At 34.6% G+C, this 16,814-nt stretch overlaps 1 protein-coding gene across 1 annotated transcript; it reads left to right on the top strand.

Annotated features, from left to right (window-relative positions):
* Positions 1 to 14,944: 14,944 nt before the first annotated feature.
* tmem229a (transmembrane protein 229A) lies at positions 14,945 to 16,814 on the top strand. The gene has a single exon (XM_051106947.1). It carries the CDS (start codon positions 15,069 to 15,071, stop codon positions 16,080 to 16,082), a length of 1,014 nt encoding a protein of 337 aa, XP_050962904.1. The 5' UTR covers positions 14,945 to 15,068; the 3' UTR covers positions 16,083 to 16,814.

The raw sequence follows: 16,814 nt of genomic DNA, 5'->3' as shown, positions 1-16,814 counted from the left end.
TGCTCATCTCTGACACCTGCTACTCAGACACGACGCTCAGCCACATTACCATCAAAGCTCTGGGTTTATTCAACTCCAGCAGATGTAATTTTGCGATAATATGAATCTGTGTCAGCGATCGAGTCGGTCTGGAGAAGCGGGTCAGTGACTGATCGTGTTTTGGCTGCGTGACGGTGACGTTAAACTCACACTGACTGACAGCACATTATCTCAGATTAGCGCCGCTCATTAATCAATTAGTTCCAATCAATTCTCTCCGCAGCCACACATTTGCATAATTTATGCACCGGTAGCTGCATATTCATGGTCTGTGATAATCTAAGATAATGAAAGCAGATTCGGTTTCTAATGAGAGCAGATTTGGTTCATAATTAGCTCCAGTATTTCAGCAAGCAGTGGCGGAACTACAGGAATTCAGGATGGAAATTAAAAGAAAATTAGGTTGTTTTACCAATGAAAATAGCGAGGAAACTGATAAATGAACATCAATCAAAGTTCATGAGATATTAAGCATGCTGGTACATGAAGATCTATGAGCAATAAGTCATTAGTAATCCTTCATCAGATTTGGAGAAATGCAGCATTACATCACTTGCTCACCAATGGATGTGAATGGGTGCCGTCAGATTGAGAGTCCAAACATCTTAGTAAAAACACCACAAGTAATCCACACCACTCCAATCCTTAATTTAACATCCTGAGAAGACAAAAGCTGCATGTTTGTAAGAAACAAATCCATTATTATGATGTTTTTAACTTTCTTCAGTAAAAAGTCATCTGGTCTGAATCAGGAGAGAAATATGCACAGATGAAGCACCGTTTACAAGCCAAAACAGCTCTGAACCAAATATGTGGGTAAATTTTGATATGAGAGGAAAACGGGAGATGGATTTTTTCACTGCAGGAATCATTATTATGGATTATGGACTTCAATTTTGGCCAAAAGCAATGGTTTGAAGATAAAATAATGGATTTGTTTTGCTTAGCAAGATGTTAACTGATGGACTGGAGTGGTGTGGATTACTTGTGCATTATTGTGATGTTTTTATCAGCCGTTTGGACTCTCGTTCTGACGGCACCCATTCACATGCATTGGTGAGCAAGTGATGTAATGCTACATTTCTCTGAATCTAATGAAGAAACAAACTCATCTCCATCTTGAATGGACTTAGGGTTTTTGGGTGAACTAACACTCTAAAAACACAAGTGACCCTCCAGCTTTTTGGCTACTGTACCTTTAAGACGTCTTTTAAGTAATGAGTATCTCTCCATAGTGCATCAAACTCAGATAAGCAAGAAATCTTGTTTTTCATTGCATGACCCATTTAGAGATGTGCACGTGCACACTGCAGTGAAGAGAACACTAGTGAACTAGTCAGGACTAGTATGAGAAAGGAAGATGGTTTCATTTCCGTCTGAATGGTAGCAGCTCCTGCTATGTGACATTGGGGAACAGTGACAACAGGAAAGCAGACAGTGTGTGTGTGAGGCTGAATAATTTATACAGACTGGCTGGGACAGAGAGAGTAAATATTAAGCTAGTTGAGCGATGCATCCTCATGCACACATACACACACAGTCTTTCTCTCTCCTGTGATTTAGAGGAGCTGGCACTGTGGCATTAATGTCTCCAGCGGAGTCTCAAAAGCAGATGGATGTTCAGAGGGTGTAAGATGTGTGTCAGTGGGTCAGAGACTACCCAGCATCCTCTGGGGCCTCAGTGGTGAGGACCTCTGCTATGGTTCTTTCCTCTTTGCATGGATCATTTCATTAGAGAAACAAGTGAAAGGTCACACTGCAAATTTATGCAAACTAGTGGTCCGGAGAGATGTGACTCTCACAAAAACATGTCTAGGTCACAAAAATGAAAAGGAAAAAATAAATTATATTTTATTATAAATTATATTATATATAATATAATACTATATGCACATAATACTAATAATACTATATGCACATTATATTATATTATATATTATATTATATTATATTATATTATATTATATTATATTATATTATATTATATTATGACAATGTATTTTTAATGAATAATATAGAAATAATATTGAATTTAAATATTAAGTAATAAAATAATGTAATGTGTTCATATTATATTATATAAATAATTAATTATTAATAATTAGATACATATGTTTATTATATGATTGGGGCGAAAAAAGCTGTAGTATTAACTTAATATGAATTTTACAAAAACATGCCATGGTTATATTGCACCCACAAAAAAATATATGTTTTTCCTATAATATAATATAATATAATATAATATAATATAATATAATATAATATAATATAATATAATATAATAATATTGATTAATAATATTGATTAATAATATTTTTTTTAAATATATTTTATATAAATATTTATATATTTACTTAATACATTTATTTAATGAATTAAATAATAAAGAAATAATATTGAATTTAAATACTATTATTAAATAATAAAATAATGTAATGTGTTTATATTATATACTTATTTTTTAATAAATGTATATTATATGACTAAAATTAAAACTATTACACCCCAAAATAAAAAGAAAAATATATTTGTTATTATAGTATAATATAATATAATATAATATAATATAATATAATATATAGATTTTTTATTTAAATAATAAAGAAATAATAATATTGTGTAAATATAATTATTATATAATTATCTATGTATGTGTATATATATATATATATATTTAAAAATATAATATTTAAAAATATTTAATATTTATTTATTTAATAAATATTTTAAATATATATTATATAAACAAATTAAATTTTTATTATTAAACTTATGGTAAATCACATGACACCCAAAATTACAAAGAAATATAATAATATAAAAAGTGTTTACATCATTAATTTATTAAGTTTAAAAAAAAACTATTTTAGAAATAATATTGCTTTAAATATAATAATTTAAACCTCAACCTAACAAAAGGGAAAAACATCATTATATTATATTATAATAATACATTTTGTAACTGATCATATAGTAGTATAGTAGTACTTTTATTTTGTTTAAGAGTAAAATGGCATGATTATCATCTTTTGAGATTGATCTATTTTTTTGTTTTCAGACACAAAGGAAGTAGTTTGAGCATTGGGATGATAATAATACACATGGACTGATGTGAAGACTAAACATAGACACTTGTTCAGGATTTGCCTGTATGCATGTTGTGTATTGTGCTGCGGGCATGTTTAAGGGCTGTCACCTGTGGAGATGTGCCTCCGTTTGAGGCTGTTAATCTTTTATTATGCAAATCCTAATTGGACTGTTCAGATTCACTTCGGCCCAGTGACCTCGACGCAGGGGAACCGTCCCAAAGCTGTGACATTACCCAGCGTTCCCTGCATACACAGACACGCCGCGGGAGCCGTGCACAACCTGAGCGTCGCATGCTAATGCAGTTGTTAGAGCAGAACTTTTCATTGGCACTCATCAGATATCCAGCTAAGCCATCTATCGCTGAATGCAATTTCAGATACGGTCACCATATCAGAAGAGCGCTTTCGATTCACTGCGCGAACGTTTTGTTTGTATCAGGACAGGGCTTTAATAATTTAGTTTTTGTGGGGCTGACAGAATGATTCTGGCATTTTAATGGATTAACATGAAGGCGATTTCCATTCTGGATGGGTGATGAGGGATGTTTGTCCTTCTGCAGTCAATCAATCGGGACGGGAGGTCTGGGATTTGGAAATGGAGGGAAACGCCTCACGCCTCAGTGATTCAACACATAAATCTCCAGCCCTGTCCCAGAAGATCAGGAACAAACACGGTTAAGAAACATCTCACAGATATCTTGCTTTATCCTTCTTTTGTCTTTTTTTTTTGTTTGTTTAGCTTAACCTTATAGACTTGCATTTTTAAGAGGGACCCAAGCCATATATATTTACATTCTTAATACAAAATATACAAACAGTGCTGGGTTACATGTAATTTGGATTACGTAATTAGATTACGTTGCAATTTATAATGCCCGTAATCGGATTACAGTTACTTTTTTTAATGGATTACATGATTACAAATTATTCACACAATGGCAGTCAGTTATTCACAATTTATTGATTCTTTTTTTTTTCTGTCTTTTAAATTTTACTTTCTAAAAAATTCTATTCAGTAAGTATATAGAATAGCCATGTAAATTAATTTGCAAACCATACATCTGAATTTGGGGACAAAAGCACCTCTCAGTCAGTGACACCGTGTATAAGATGAACAGTTATGCAAGTTACTAAATATTGCCGATGTATAACTGACCAAAATATTTAAAACCTTTGACCATGTCATGTTTTCATGTTTATTAATGTTTGTTCATGTGATGTAAGGATTCGCAATTTTTTTTGTCAGTCAAAAATGAGATTTAAAATGAATATTTCAATCATTTAACAACACATTTCTCTCTTTTATTTATAACAATATTCCTATTTAAAACTATAAACAAGTTAGATCAAATGTAATCTAAAAGTAATCCTTACATAGTCAGAATGCATTACCTAAAATTAGGAATCTAGATTATCTATATTCACTACAGTGTTTATAATGTCATTTTTATCAGTAACATACTACAATTTGTAAGTATTCTACCCAGCACTGGCTGTGAATGTCCTAGCAACCACGTAACAACATTCTAAAAACATCTGTGTACATCCTAGTAACATTCTATAAACATCTATGAACACCCTAGTAACCACATACTTTAGCAATATTCTAAAAACATATATGAATATCCTAGCAACCACTTACTGTAACAGCATCCTAAAATGCAAAAAACAACTGTAAACACCCTAGTACTGTAACAACTTTCTAAAAGCATTTGTGAACATCCTAGCAACCAAATAGCAATATTCTGAAAGCATCTATGAACACCATAGTAACCACATACTGTAACAACATTCTAAAAACATGTGTGAACATCCTAGTAACCACATAGCAACATTCTAAGACATCTATGAACACCCTAGTAACCACATACTGTAACAACATTCTAAAAACATTTGTGAACATCATAAGGACCGCATAGCAATGTTCTGAAACATCTATGAACACCATAGTAACCACATACCTTAGCAATATTCTAAAAACATCTATGAATATCAGTGGTGGAATGTAACGAAGTATTTGTACTTCGTTACTGTACTTAAGTAAATTTTTACGTATCTATACTTTACTTAAGTAAAAAAAATAATGCATACTTATACTTTTACTCAAGTAGATTTTTCATCAATTATCTGTACTTTGTACTCCACTACATTATTAAAATGCGTGTCGTTACATCCTTCCGAATCTTGCATAAAAAAATTTTGGTCGACTGACGTTTTGGCGTTGCTGGCCAATGCACGTTGAAACAGATCGGAGATCTGATTGGTCAAAGAACTCACACCGAAAATAGTGAGCGCGCGTTTTGAAACAACACAAGCGGAACTGATGTAAATCGAAGAAAAGGACACCAAATATCAAACATGGACGAAGAGCCAACAACGTCGACTGAGCTTGAGCCTGTGCCCTGCAGCTCTGATTCTGAGAGACACCCCTGGCCTTATTTAAGCAAGTTATTTGAATTTAAAGGTTCAAAGAATGACTCCTGGCGTTTTCAATGTGTCAAGTGCCTACCTCAACGCAAAAAACTGTTGGCGTTTAAAAACTCCCCTTCAAATTTGAAGAAACATATAGAGGTAAGACATGCAATGCTAGTTATTAATATTTAAGTTACTAACTTGCTATGACATGGTGCTATGACTGTTATAGAAAAACGGATGTCAACATAACAAAAATATCACACCAGTATAATATTTGTTTGACGTAAGTTAGTGGTACCCTAACAGGGCAACTTCATTAGCTGGTTATTAGCACAGCAGGGACGATAGCTTGCTAGTACGTTACATTTTTGGAGATGAGCAAACTACTGCTATATCTGTACATTCGTAGTTGGCTAAAATAGCTGTTTGTTTTGACTCGATGAAAAAATGTTCAAACTTTTTATACGGCCCCTAGCTTCTTTACCATTCAACATTGGGTATTTAGTTGACATTCGCAAGTAAGCATGCAGTTAAAACTATATCTAGGTTTGATTCGATTGTGAACAATTTTGCACTATGACAGTTGTTTTTCGTCAATATCATGACATTTTTTAGAATTTGCAAACATATATATTATATTTATATATATATATATATATATATATATTTAGTAATTTAGCGCGAAAGTATATGCGAATATCAAACCAATTTTACCCGTGTAATATGCTTGGTTGTAAGTGTCAGTAGCTTGTCTTTTTAGTCTAAAGATGTAATCACGTTGGTTTCGCGTTTCAGTGCCCCATACACTGTGGTTTTGTATTAACGTAAATGTAAAATCCTGTAACTTTAGGGTCCAAACACTTAGTTTAACATGGCAAATACAGTAGCTTTTTGCTTTCTGCTGTAGCCCTTTTGACCTTTGATTGCCTGGCCAAAATTTTTATTTGAAGGTCCTTTGTTTTTAAGTTTCTTATCGTAACATCTGCCTTTATATTGACTTCATTGTTTTTCACATAGATTCTGTTTTTTTTTTGTCCTGTTAATGTTAGGTTGATCAGAGTTCTAAATAGCAATATTACTTGCATGTTTTAAGAGAAGCGCTCACCCTTGTCAAATTTTGTTTGGTGCTTATTTTTTTCTCATTCTAATGTGTTATACATTATTAGCCTAATGCTTTTGGATTTTCTGTAATCAATGGAGTATAAGCCTCAAATGCAGTTTTAGCTACGTTTTCCCCATGCAGGCCAAGGTAAAGGACTAAAGCAACTGTTGTTGAGCAGAATAAACTGGTCATACAAATTTGATTAAAGTGTTCAGAATAACACTCACCTGTGTACTTTTGAGTTTTTTTTTACTGCTCTTAATAGTATAGTAAAAATAAAATAAATTGTATGTCATAATTGGCTTAGCTTAATTATTATTTAATGAGTAATAATAAGTAAATAACCAGATTTTTACAGTGTGTCAGTATTGCAGATAGCTTGCACAACTACCCTTTCCAGTACACAATAGAAATTGTTTGTGATTATTACAATTGAACAGCCCAGACATTGAGACAACCGATTGTGTACTTTTACTTAAAAAAATACTTTAAAGTAAATTTAAAAGTATGTACTTAGGACTTTTACTTAAGTAAGATGTTGATGTAGTAATTATACTTTTACTTAAGTATATATTTTGCAGGGTAGTTGTACTTTTACTTAAGTACTAAACTTAAGTACTTCCTCCACCACTGATGAATATCCTAGCAACCACACAGCAACATTCTAAAACATCTGTGAACTCCCTAGTAACCACATACTGTAGCAGCGTTCTATCATGCAATGATTTCTGTAAAATGCTTTAAGAAAATCTAAAAATGCAGTTATTATTATATGAATCTCCAGCTTTAAGTCAATGCTGGAAGGCCGGTGATTAAAAAGGGAATTGATTTGATTTGATCCGTGCAGGTCTGTGTCCCTAGTGGAGCAGATATCTGTAATTAGATTTGGAGAGATGATGAGTGCTCAGTCTCTCTGTCACTGCTGCCTTACATCTTGAAATGCTAAGTTATGTCATTCTCTCACTAGAACAATTAGTAATAATTAATAAAAAGAAATGCAGGTGCAGAAAGCCTCTGAAAGAAAAAAAAAAAAAAAAAACGCTCTGCCTTTCCTGATTTTCTAACAAGGGTAATGGCTTCTCCAAACCAGTTTTCTCTCATTTGATGGATGCAAATTGCAACTCGGGTTTAATTGCTGACATTAGTTTGACATTCTTCTGGCATTTTAACCAAATGTTTCTGAAAAGGGGATATGAAAAACCAGCCCTTCAGATTTTTGCATTTATTACGAGTAATGCCGTGAATAATAATGGAGTTCTCCAGGGTGAGCAAACGAACGCTTAATCCGGCAACAATGCATGACCTTCATTTAGCCAAACCTCTGTCCTCTGCACATTGTGGTCAGTATATTTGAACTCAGCATGGCCACTCCCTTCTGATTTGCATATTCATGCCTCTGTTCTCTTTATATTCAACAATTGCATGGATACTGAAAGGTCAGCAGTTTGATACAATGTCCATCTCTGATGTAGCTGCTCTTTTGTTCCTTCCCTCAGCAATATTTTCCATTCTAATGAACAGGATTTCAGGATCTTTTGTGTTTTACACCAATTATGGCAGGAATATATCAAATAGTATTTCCAAATTTTAGGCAAGCCAATTTGTAAGACCAACCTAGTTATTTATATTCTGAGTTGAGGTCAGTGGGGAAAAAATCCCGAATTTACAGTAGAAACAGTGTGTTATTTCAGTATACTGTTGTAATGAGATAGTGTTATAGTTTTATTAATACTTTGAGTTGAATTTTTATTTACCTTTTTAAGGTTTTAGTAGAAATTTTTTTCTAGTCCTTTTTTTTTAATGCATATGTACTTTTAAATTCATTTTTATTTAAGTTTTACTTATTTTAGTATATCAAGTTTAACTAAATAACAGTAAGAAATATTTCCTTGGAAAATAACTGGTAAACTAATTTTTTTTTAATTTTATGTTCCACAGAACACCATGAGGTGAGTAAAGGACGGAACTTTAATTTTTGGGTGAAATATCCCTTTAACACCCATTTAAAATAATCATTGATCTCATAGCATTGTTTATGCAATTGTAATTTCAGGATAAATGCATTCATCCCACCTCTGAGCTGAAACAAACAGTCTGTAAATATATCTAAATACCAATTCAGATGCATATGCATAAATAAATAATGGCAGTTGTAGCCTACAGGTTAAAGTTCAATCAAAATATTTCTTTTTAAAGCTGCTTTTTGTAATATCTATTTGATGCTTTTCTTATTTAACACAATTTTCTTTTGGTTATTTTTTAGGTGTGATTTTTTTGCTAATAATTACATTAATAATCACCACATTGTGTTATTAATCAGATTTTTAAACAATTATCACCTGACAGCCCTAGTTTTTAGTTTTAATAGCTATAATAACCCAACAAATAAAATTGTTGTCTATATGGGCAGCAGTGAGCTCACTAGGTTTTGTAACACAACTAATACCCTCTCAGTTATCGCTAAGTGGCCATATCCTGCAGATAATCTAGTTGCTGACGACATCATATCCTGCCCCCGTGACCTCTCAATGTAAACCAACACTAACCATTGATAGTAATGCCCGTCTTCAGCTAGTTAAAACGTCTCTATGCCCTTACCGTATTACATATTCCCTGGAGTTACCAATCACTCAAGCGGAAACACCAGAAGTGCCAGACCGCTTGTAAGGTGTTTGCTAAGCATCGCTGTCGCTACTCCTGAAATCATGCTGTGCATTTTTAAGCAATCATATGTATGATTTTATCTTGATGGACAAAAAAGCGAGCAAAAAAATACACTACTGTTTAAAATTTTGGGTCAGTATGATTTATTTTTGCTTTGAAATAAGTCTCTTCTGCTCACCAAGCCTGCATTTATTTGATCAAAAATTTGAAATATTATTACAATTTAAAATAGCTGTTTTCTATTTTCATATATTTTAAAATGTAATTTATATCTGTGATCAAAACTGCATTTTCAGCATCATTGTCACATGATCCTTCAGAAATCATTCTAATATGCTGATTTGAATGTTGGAAAAAAATCTATTTGAAATATAAATTACATTATAAATGTCTTTACTGTCACTTTTGGTCAATTTAATGCATCCCTTTTGAATAAAAGTATTAATTTCTGCCCCCAAACTTTTGAATGGCAACCCTATCATTATGGTGATGAATTTTACATATGCAAGCACATCTCACCACTGACTTCTCTTGCTCTAATTCTGCTTCTATTCTACATCTTGTGTCAGTTCATTCTGTACTCTTTCTCTATTATAAGCAGCACCTCTTTGCAGGATTGCCAGAATGTTGTTTTCGCTCGGCAGCAATCACATGAAACACGTGCTGTACCCTTTCAACCTGACAGGTTACCTTGGGTTCAAATATTAGTACATTCAGCCTAGTTTCCAGCTCATACTCAGGTTGCCATGGGAGCTCATTAAAAAAGAACTACGGCTATGTGTTTATTCATTTCTCACGCAGGGCTATCTCGTTTAACACAGGCAGATGTAAAATGCAAAGGTGTGTTTTACTGGGTGATGACGCAGCTGGACGCCGGCATCCGTTGCGAGACGCAAGGACGTGTTGAGGACGCTCACACCGCCGGCATCTGGCTGTCCTTTCTGTCGAGCGCTGAGAAAACATTGCTTTCCTACCTTTCACCTCCTCCCTCAGATGCTTATCCGGCCTCAGCTGTAAACATGCTAACTGACCGAATGTGAAAATGTGAGGGGAAGGACTGCAGCTGAAGTCGTTGTCTCCATGGCGATGACCTTGCGCTGCTTTAACAGCCTTACAGTGATATAAATTACAGATGGGAGGTAAAGATAGTGTCAAGCAATTGCTCTGGTGTATATGTAATGGAGATATATTGTCGCTTTCCAATATATCTTCAGTCCAGCTCTGAACTAGCTGTCTAGACTAGCACGGACGCTGTGGAAATCTCGCCCGAGATCGTTTAAAACCTCATTACGGATGCAAGGCTCGGTACGGCGGACCCAGGGAGAGCAGCAAGTGAAGGGAATACCTAATAAAACCTAGAAACAGTAAACAAGAGTGAAACCCCTCATGGGACGTTGTCTTTTCCTCCCCCCTTTGTGACCTGGCCGCGCCCCTCTGACACTAAACCAGACGCACAGAGCCGCTCAAACCAATAAGAGACGCAAATTGGAGGAAATGGGATCTGAAATTACATTTTTAGATATCCATTAAAGTCACGCACTGAGTTCATCTTTTTTTTAACAGGCCTGACGGCACAAAATAGATGACAGCATCAGTCATGTAGAGCTGTTGGTCATATTTATTAATAATAAAAACTTATTTTTGTGGATGCATGTGTTTTAATGTATTATAAACACACTGTTTTGTAGTGCAAAAGAGTTTTACATTCTACTGCACTTTTTGTTTTTTACCTATAGTGGCTAATGAATCAGAAGTCTCGCACATATATAAAAATAGCTTACTTCCGCATTGCAAAATATATCTGAACAGAATGGTTATGAAATGCAGAGCTGTTGAAAAACAGCATTTTTGGTGAAATATAAATGATCTGAGCTTTACAGTACATCCTATCCACCTTATTTTTAACATAAAAGCAGCCCAGATAGCACACTTACGTCTACAAGATGTCTGTTAAAGACTGCTTGATCTCAAAAGCATCTACTGTGTACAAACATCTGACAGACGTCTTTAAAATGTCAGTTTTACATACATTCTAAATTATAAACATCTTAAAGACATCTAATAAACGTCTATTAAACATCTGATAGGAAACGTCCTATAGACGTATTGCAGATGAGCAAACACTCGTTTAACACAGGCAGATGTAAAATGCAAAGGTGTGTTTTACTGGGTGATGACGCAGCTGGACGCCGGCATCCGTTGCGAGACGCAAGGACGTGCTGAGGACGCTCACACCGCCGGCATCTGGCTGTCCTTTCTGTCGAGCACTGAGAAAACGTTGCTTTCCTATCTTTCACCTCCTCCCTACAAACATCTGATAGACGTCTTTAAAATGTCAGTTTTACATACATTCTAAATTATAAACATCTTAAAGACATCTAATAAATGTCTATTAAACATCTGAGAGGAAACGTCCTATAAACGTACTGCAGATGAGCAAACACTTTAAAAATACGTCTTGCAGATGTAAATGCAGACGTCAAATAGATGTCTCCATGATGTACGTGTTCCCTGATAGCACACGAACATCACGGAGATGTCTATTTGATGTCTGCATTTACATCTGCAAGACGTATTAGAATGTTTGCTCATCTGCAATCCATCTATTGGACGTTTCCTATCAGATGTCAAATAGACGTCTTTTAGATGTCTATAAGATGTTTATGATTTAGAATGTATGACAGACGTCTGTCAGATGTTTGTACACAGCAGATGCTTTCCAGATCAAGTAATTTAACAATATTATCTTGCAAACGTATGTGTGCTATCTGGGTTGTATGTGCAAGACTTTCGGTGTCTTCCATTTTTTTTGTTATATGCTTTATATTGCAAACTAGTTTTTTTTTTTTAATGCATTGTCTTAAATATAAACTTGCTGGTTTGTAGCGCAAATAATTTTACTGTTTACTGTACATACTGTATAGTTATTTACAGCAGCCAATGAATTAGGATGTGTGCACATTCAAAGAAAAAAGCTCATTCTGCATTGCAAAATAAGGTGGGAGACCGTAAAAATGGGCGCAGCCATTTGTATGTTATTTGCGAGGCTTCCAGTCTCATCCACATCTAGCTATTTTTAGCTGTACAAAACTCGTTTTGCTGCTTGGTATTGCAAATTGGTGTCTTGCCATATTATTTTAATCTATTATCTTAATTATGAACACGCTGGTTTGTAGTGCAAACAGTTTTACCGTTTACTGCACGTTGTTTCTCACGTTATTTCTCTATAGCGGTGAATGAACCGGAAGTCTCGCCCATAGGCTGGCTTCTGCGTTGAAGAATAAGGTGGATATTCGGTATGAATAGAATGTAATGTAATTTTCACAACTTTAAAAACTATTTTATGGAGTGTTTTTCTTTCGTTAAAGCGTTTAGTCATTTGAACAATCGGTATGTTGCTAAAAGTGCAATCTATTGAACGCTTTTCAGTCTCGTTTTCATTCCTGTCAAAAAAATAACCTAAATATGACACTCTCATGACTATCGTCTATTAACGTGATTAAAAACTGCCAATCTGAATCGAGACGATTCATAAGCTAATACAAATGCTTATTTTAAAGCGATTATAGCTTAAACAGCCGGCATGTCCATAGACTTAGATTAGGGAAAAAACAAAAGAATCTCTGATAGCATATTAACATGTTCAAGTCAGGCGTTTCAAGGGATGAATTAAGATTTCATAATAAAGATCATTTCATGCTACTCTGACATGCTGGGCCCATGCTGGGAAAAATTAAAGCGATGTATTGCTTTCAGCACTGCTGTAATACTCTAAAAGCCCCTGTCATGTACCAGCTTGCTAATAATTTGCCGTTCACATACAATTATGTTTTCTTTCCTAAGGGCAGCGGTGCAGCACACACAATGAGCGATGGCTTGCGGTAAAATCTCACTTTGCTTCCATCTAGTGACTGCTTTGCAGTGTTACTGCAGCTATTGACACAATACAGGAATTAAAAAAGGGATTAAAAACAAAAAAGCATGACATTTCTTGCCATTATTTTGTTGCACAGTGAAACACAAATGAAAATCACTCAAAAATTGTTGCCATTTTGTAAGTAAATCATTCTTTTCTTATTTTATAAACTTGATATAGTTGGTTCATATAGTTGGCTGAGGACCTCTGACCATTTCCTGTTGTCTGTTATCCCGCGGCTCTCACAGATAGCAGTTTCCCCGGCTGGATGCTTAGAGCTAATCTGTCACCTCCAAAAACACCAGAGAATCACTGGAGCTCTGAGATAACAGCGCGTGATATTTTAGTGATGCAGAAGTGTCTCTGAGTTCAAACCTCACAGTGCCTCATATTTACAAAAGCACTGTAAATAGCCTATATGGAAGCTAAAGCAACTCTTAATGAGTATTTTGTACGTACAATTTGTTCTAACGCTGTTTCTAAATTGTGTGCTGAATTGCACTACAACTTCACACTACCAAGGTGATCAATGCATTGAGCGTAGAAGGCTTTTAAATATGAATGAAAGACGTTTTTAGCCCTGAGGTAAGTGTCTCTTGTGGAGTGACGAGGGAATTGAGTTTGAAGCTGACTAATGTCTAGTCCCAGAGAGAGATATTACTCCAGTTCATAAGAGAGAAACCCAAGGGTAGTTTTCATTGTGAGGACGTGATAAAGATAGATAGATAGATAGATAGACTGAATTGTATTTATAAAACAAATCTAGAATAAATTAGAATTTTAACATAATATATAATACACATAACATTTATAATTCTATAAATGTTATTTCCTTAATTATAAAAAAGTTATATGTAATAATTATGGAATATAGTATATGTAATTATAAAATTAAAATATGAAACAAAATAAATGTATTTAAAAAGTATAAAAAATCTGAATAAATAATATATTGCTAAAATAATAAATATGATATATCAAGATAACATTATTATAAATTAAATAAATATTAAATAGTAAAAATAATACATAGCAATAAAATAATATATGAGTGTGTGTGTTTATATAAAGATAGCATGTATAATGATGTATATAGTAACAATAACTATTATAAAGTATAAATATAAATTTATTAATTTATGCAATATAGTATTTATTAAGTATAAAAAGTATTATGTAATATATTATTTTATTAAATAAAAAATGAAAATTAAAATAATTAAATATTATTAAAAATCTATAAAAATAAAAAATAAAATGACAAATAAATACAAAATATTTTAATTATATTTAATATATAAAATCTATAGTATGTTTAAAAAATCTAAAATACTATATAACAATAAAATTATTTTTATTTATAAAACAGTTTATAATAAATATAAAATAATATAATAGTACTAATATTTAAAATAAACTAACACACAAAAAAAATAAATATTTAATATATAAAATCTATAGTATATTTTAAAAAGCTAAAATACTATATAACAATAAAATTATTTTTATTCATAAGGAAAATGTATTTACAAAACAGTATAATATATTGTGTTAATGTGCAGAACTGTGTATAATGCTGTATTGCTTTTTTGGGGGTTTTTTACAGCACTTTTGAGACGTTGTACTTTGTATAGTTTTGGCTGAATAGGACAGCGCCATCTTGTGGTGGGTTTTGTTACGTCTTTGTCTTTTCTTTTCTTCCAATGACCGTGCAAGTGCAAATGCGGTTAGTGAGATTTTGGGCTTCGTGGGGGCGCAGCGTGTCACCGGCGAGTCGCGGCGTAAAATGACCGTCAGACAAAGACGCGTCGACATCTGAGTGCGTTTGAGGACAGCTGCGATGATGACGACGAGACGAGCGGACAGCCTGCGAGCCCGCGATGCGGCGCGACAAGCGTCCGCGGGCGCTTTACCGCAGTGGATGCGCATGTATTTCTACGGGATGCACGGAGTCACGCTGGACATCCTGCTGTCGTCTGCGCGCCGGTTCCTGGACGGCAACGACTTCAGACTGCTGGGATTCTCCTCTCCGTATCTTTGCGTCGTGCATTCTATCACGCATCTGGTTTTGGAGAAGATCTACCTGCAAAAAAGATGCTTCCAAGAGCGCCCTGTCGTTTTCCACCTCGTCTTCTACCCGTCCTTGTACATCTGCCTGCAGATTTTAATAGGGAATGTGGTGACCAGCACGGAGAACATCAGAGTGGTTTCTGTCACGCAGCTCGTTGTGCATTACCTCCTCGCTTTGTACTTCACAAATGTCTTTCATAAAGGCTTCCTGCGTCTGCAGTACCAGGACAAGCGGGTGTTATTGAGGTCATCCTGCCCGAACGGGTTACCCGGCGTCCTGCGCTTCGTGTTCTTCGGGATGCACGGCTTTCTGGACGAGGTGGTTTTCACATCGGTGTTCAACTTGTTTGAGAAAGCGGACCGGACCTTGAGGGGCCACACGTCCTTGTGGTCCTTCCTCATGTATGGAAGCTGCAGCTTCGTGGTGGAGAAGCTCTACCTCCATCTGCACTTCAGGAGAGGATGGGGAACCTTGCAGCGCCTTCCCATCTACATCTGCTTCATTTACACGTGGGAGTTCAGCTGGGGCTTCGCTCTGAGACAGTATGACGCCTGCTCCTGGGACTATTCCCACTATCCTCTCAATTTCATGGGACTGGTGACGCTGCTGTATCTTCCAGGATGGGTCTGTCTGAGTCTGTATCAAGACGTCTTGTCGAATATTCTGCTGAGGGTTGTGTGTAATGATAGGAATGATGAGGAGATGCCAAACGCTGGTGCCAATGGACGCCTGCTGCCAAAAGGGAAGCTGGAGAAGGACAAATCGCATGTGGGCTTTTCCTAATGTATCCTCCTGGGACCAGCAAAAAAGACATTTGAATGTTTGATGCTTGAGAAAGAATTAAGAAAGGCGAGATTAGGGCTAGTTGTCACTCCAGGTTTATTTTGAAGTCAATTTCTGTTTCGGGCATGTTGTCACACTATGTGGGGTAAGTTGTCACAATGAGAACCTTTATATATGTATATATATAATATATGACCCTGGAATACAAGCCAGTCATTATGCATCACTGATGTATGGTTTGTTAGGATAGGACGATATTTGGCTGACAACTGTTTGAAAATCTGGAATATGAGGGTGCAAAAAAAAATCAAAATATTGAGAAAATCGCCTTTAAAGTCCAAATGAAGTTCTTAGCAATGTGTATTACTAATCAAAAATTACATTTTGATATATTTACGGTAAGAACATGGAACATGATTTTTACTTAATATCGTAATGATTTTTGGCATAAAAGAAAAATCAAAAGTTTTGACCCATTCATTGTATTTTTGGCTATTGCTTACAAATATACCAGTGCCATTTAAGACTGGTTTTGTGGTCCAGGGTCACATATATAAATTTAAATACTAAAATAATTGTGAATCACACAAAAAAAAAATCATGAAAATATAAAAATATGTAATTTAACACAGACAAATATTGTTGTTTTAGCCGATAGAAAACAAAAATGCTATTATTTAATATTTATTTATATATTTATTTATAATATTTAGTATTTATATGAATTATACT

The sequence above is a fragment of the Labeo rohita genome, chromosome 4 (genome assembly GCF_022985175.1).
Source record: "Labeo rohita strain BAU-BD-2019 chromosome 4, IGBB_LRoh.1.0, whole genome shotgun sequence".
Classification (NCBI taxonomy): Eukaryota; Metazoa; Chordata; class Actinopteri; order Cypriniformes; family Cyprinidae; genus Labeo; species Labeo rohita.
Note: the sequence above shows the minus strand (reverse complement) of the source record. Positions and strands in the feature narration are given on the sequence as shown.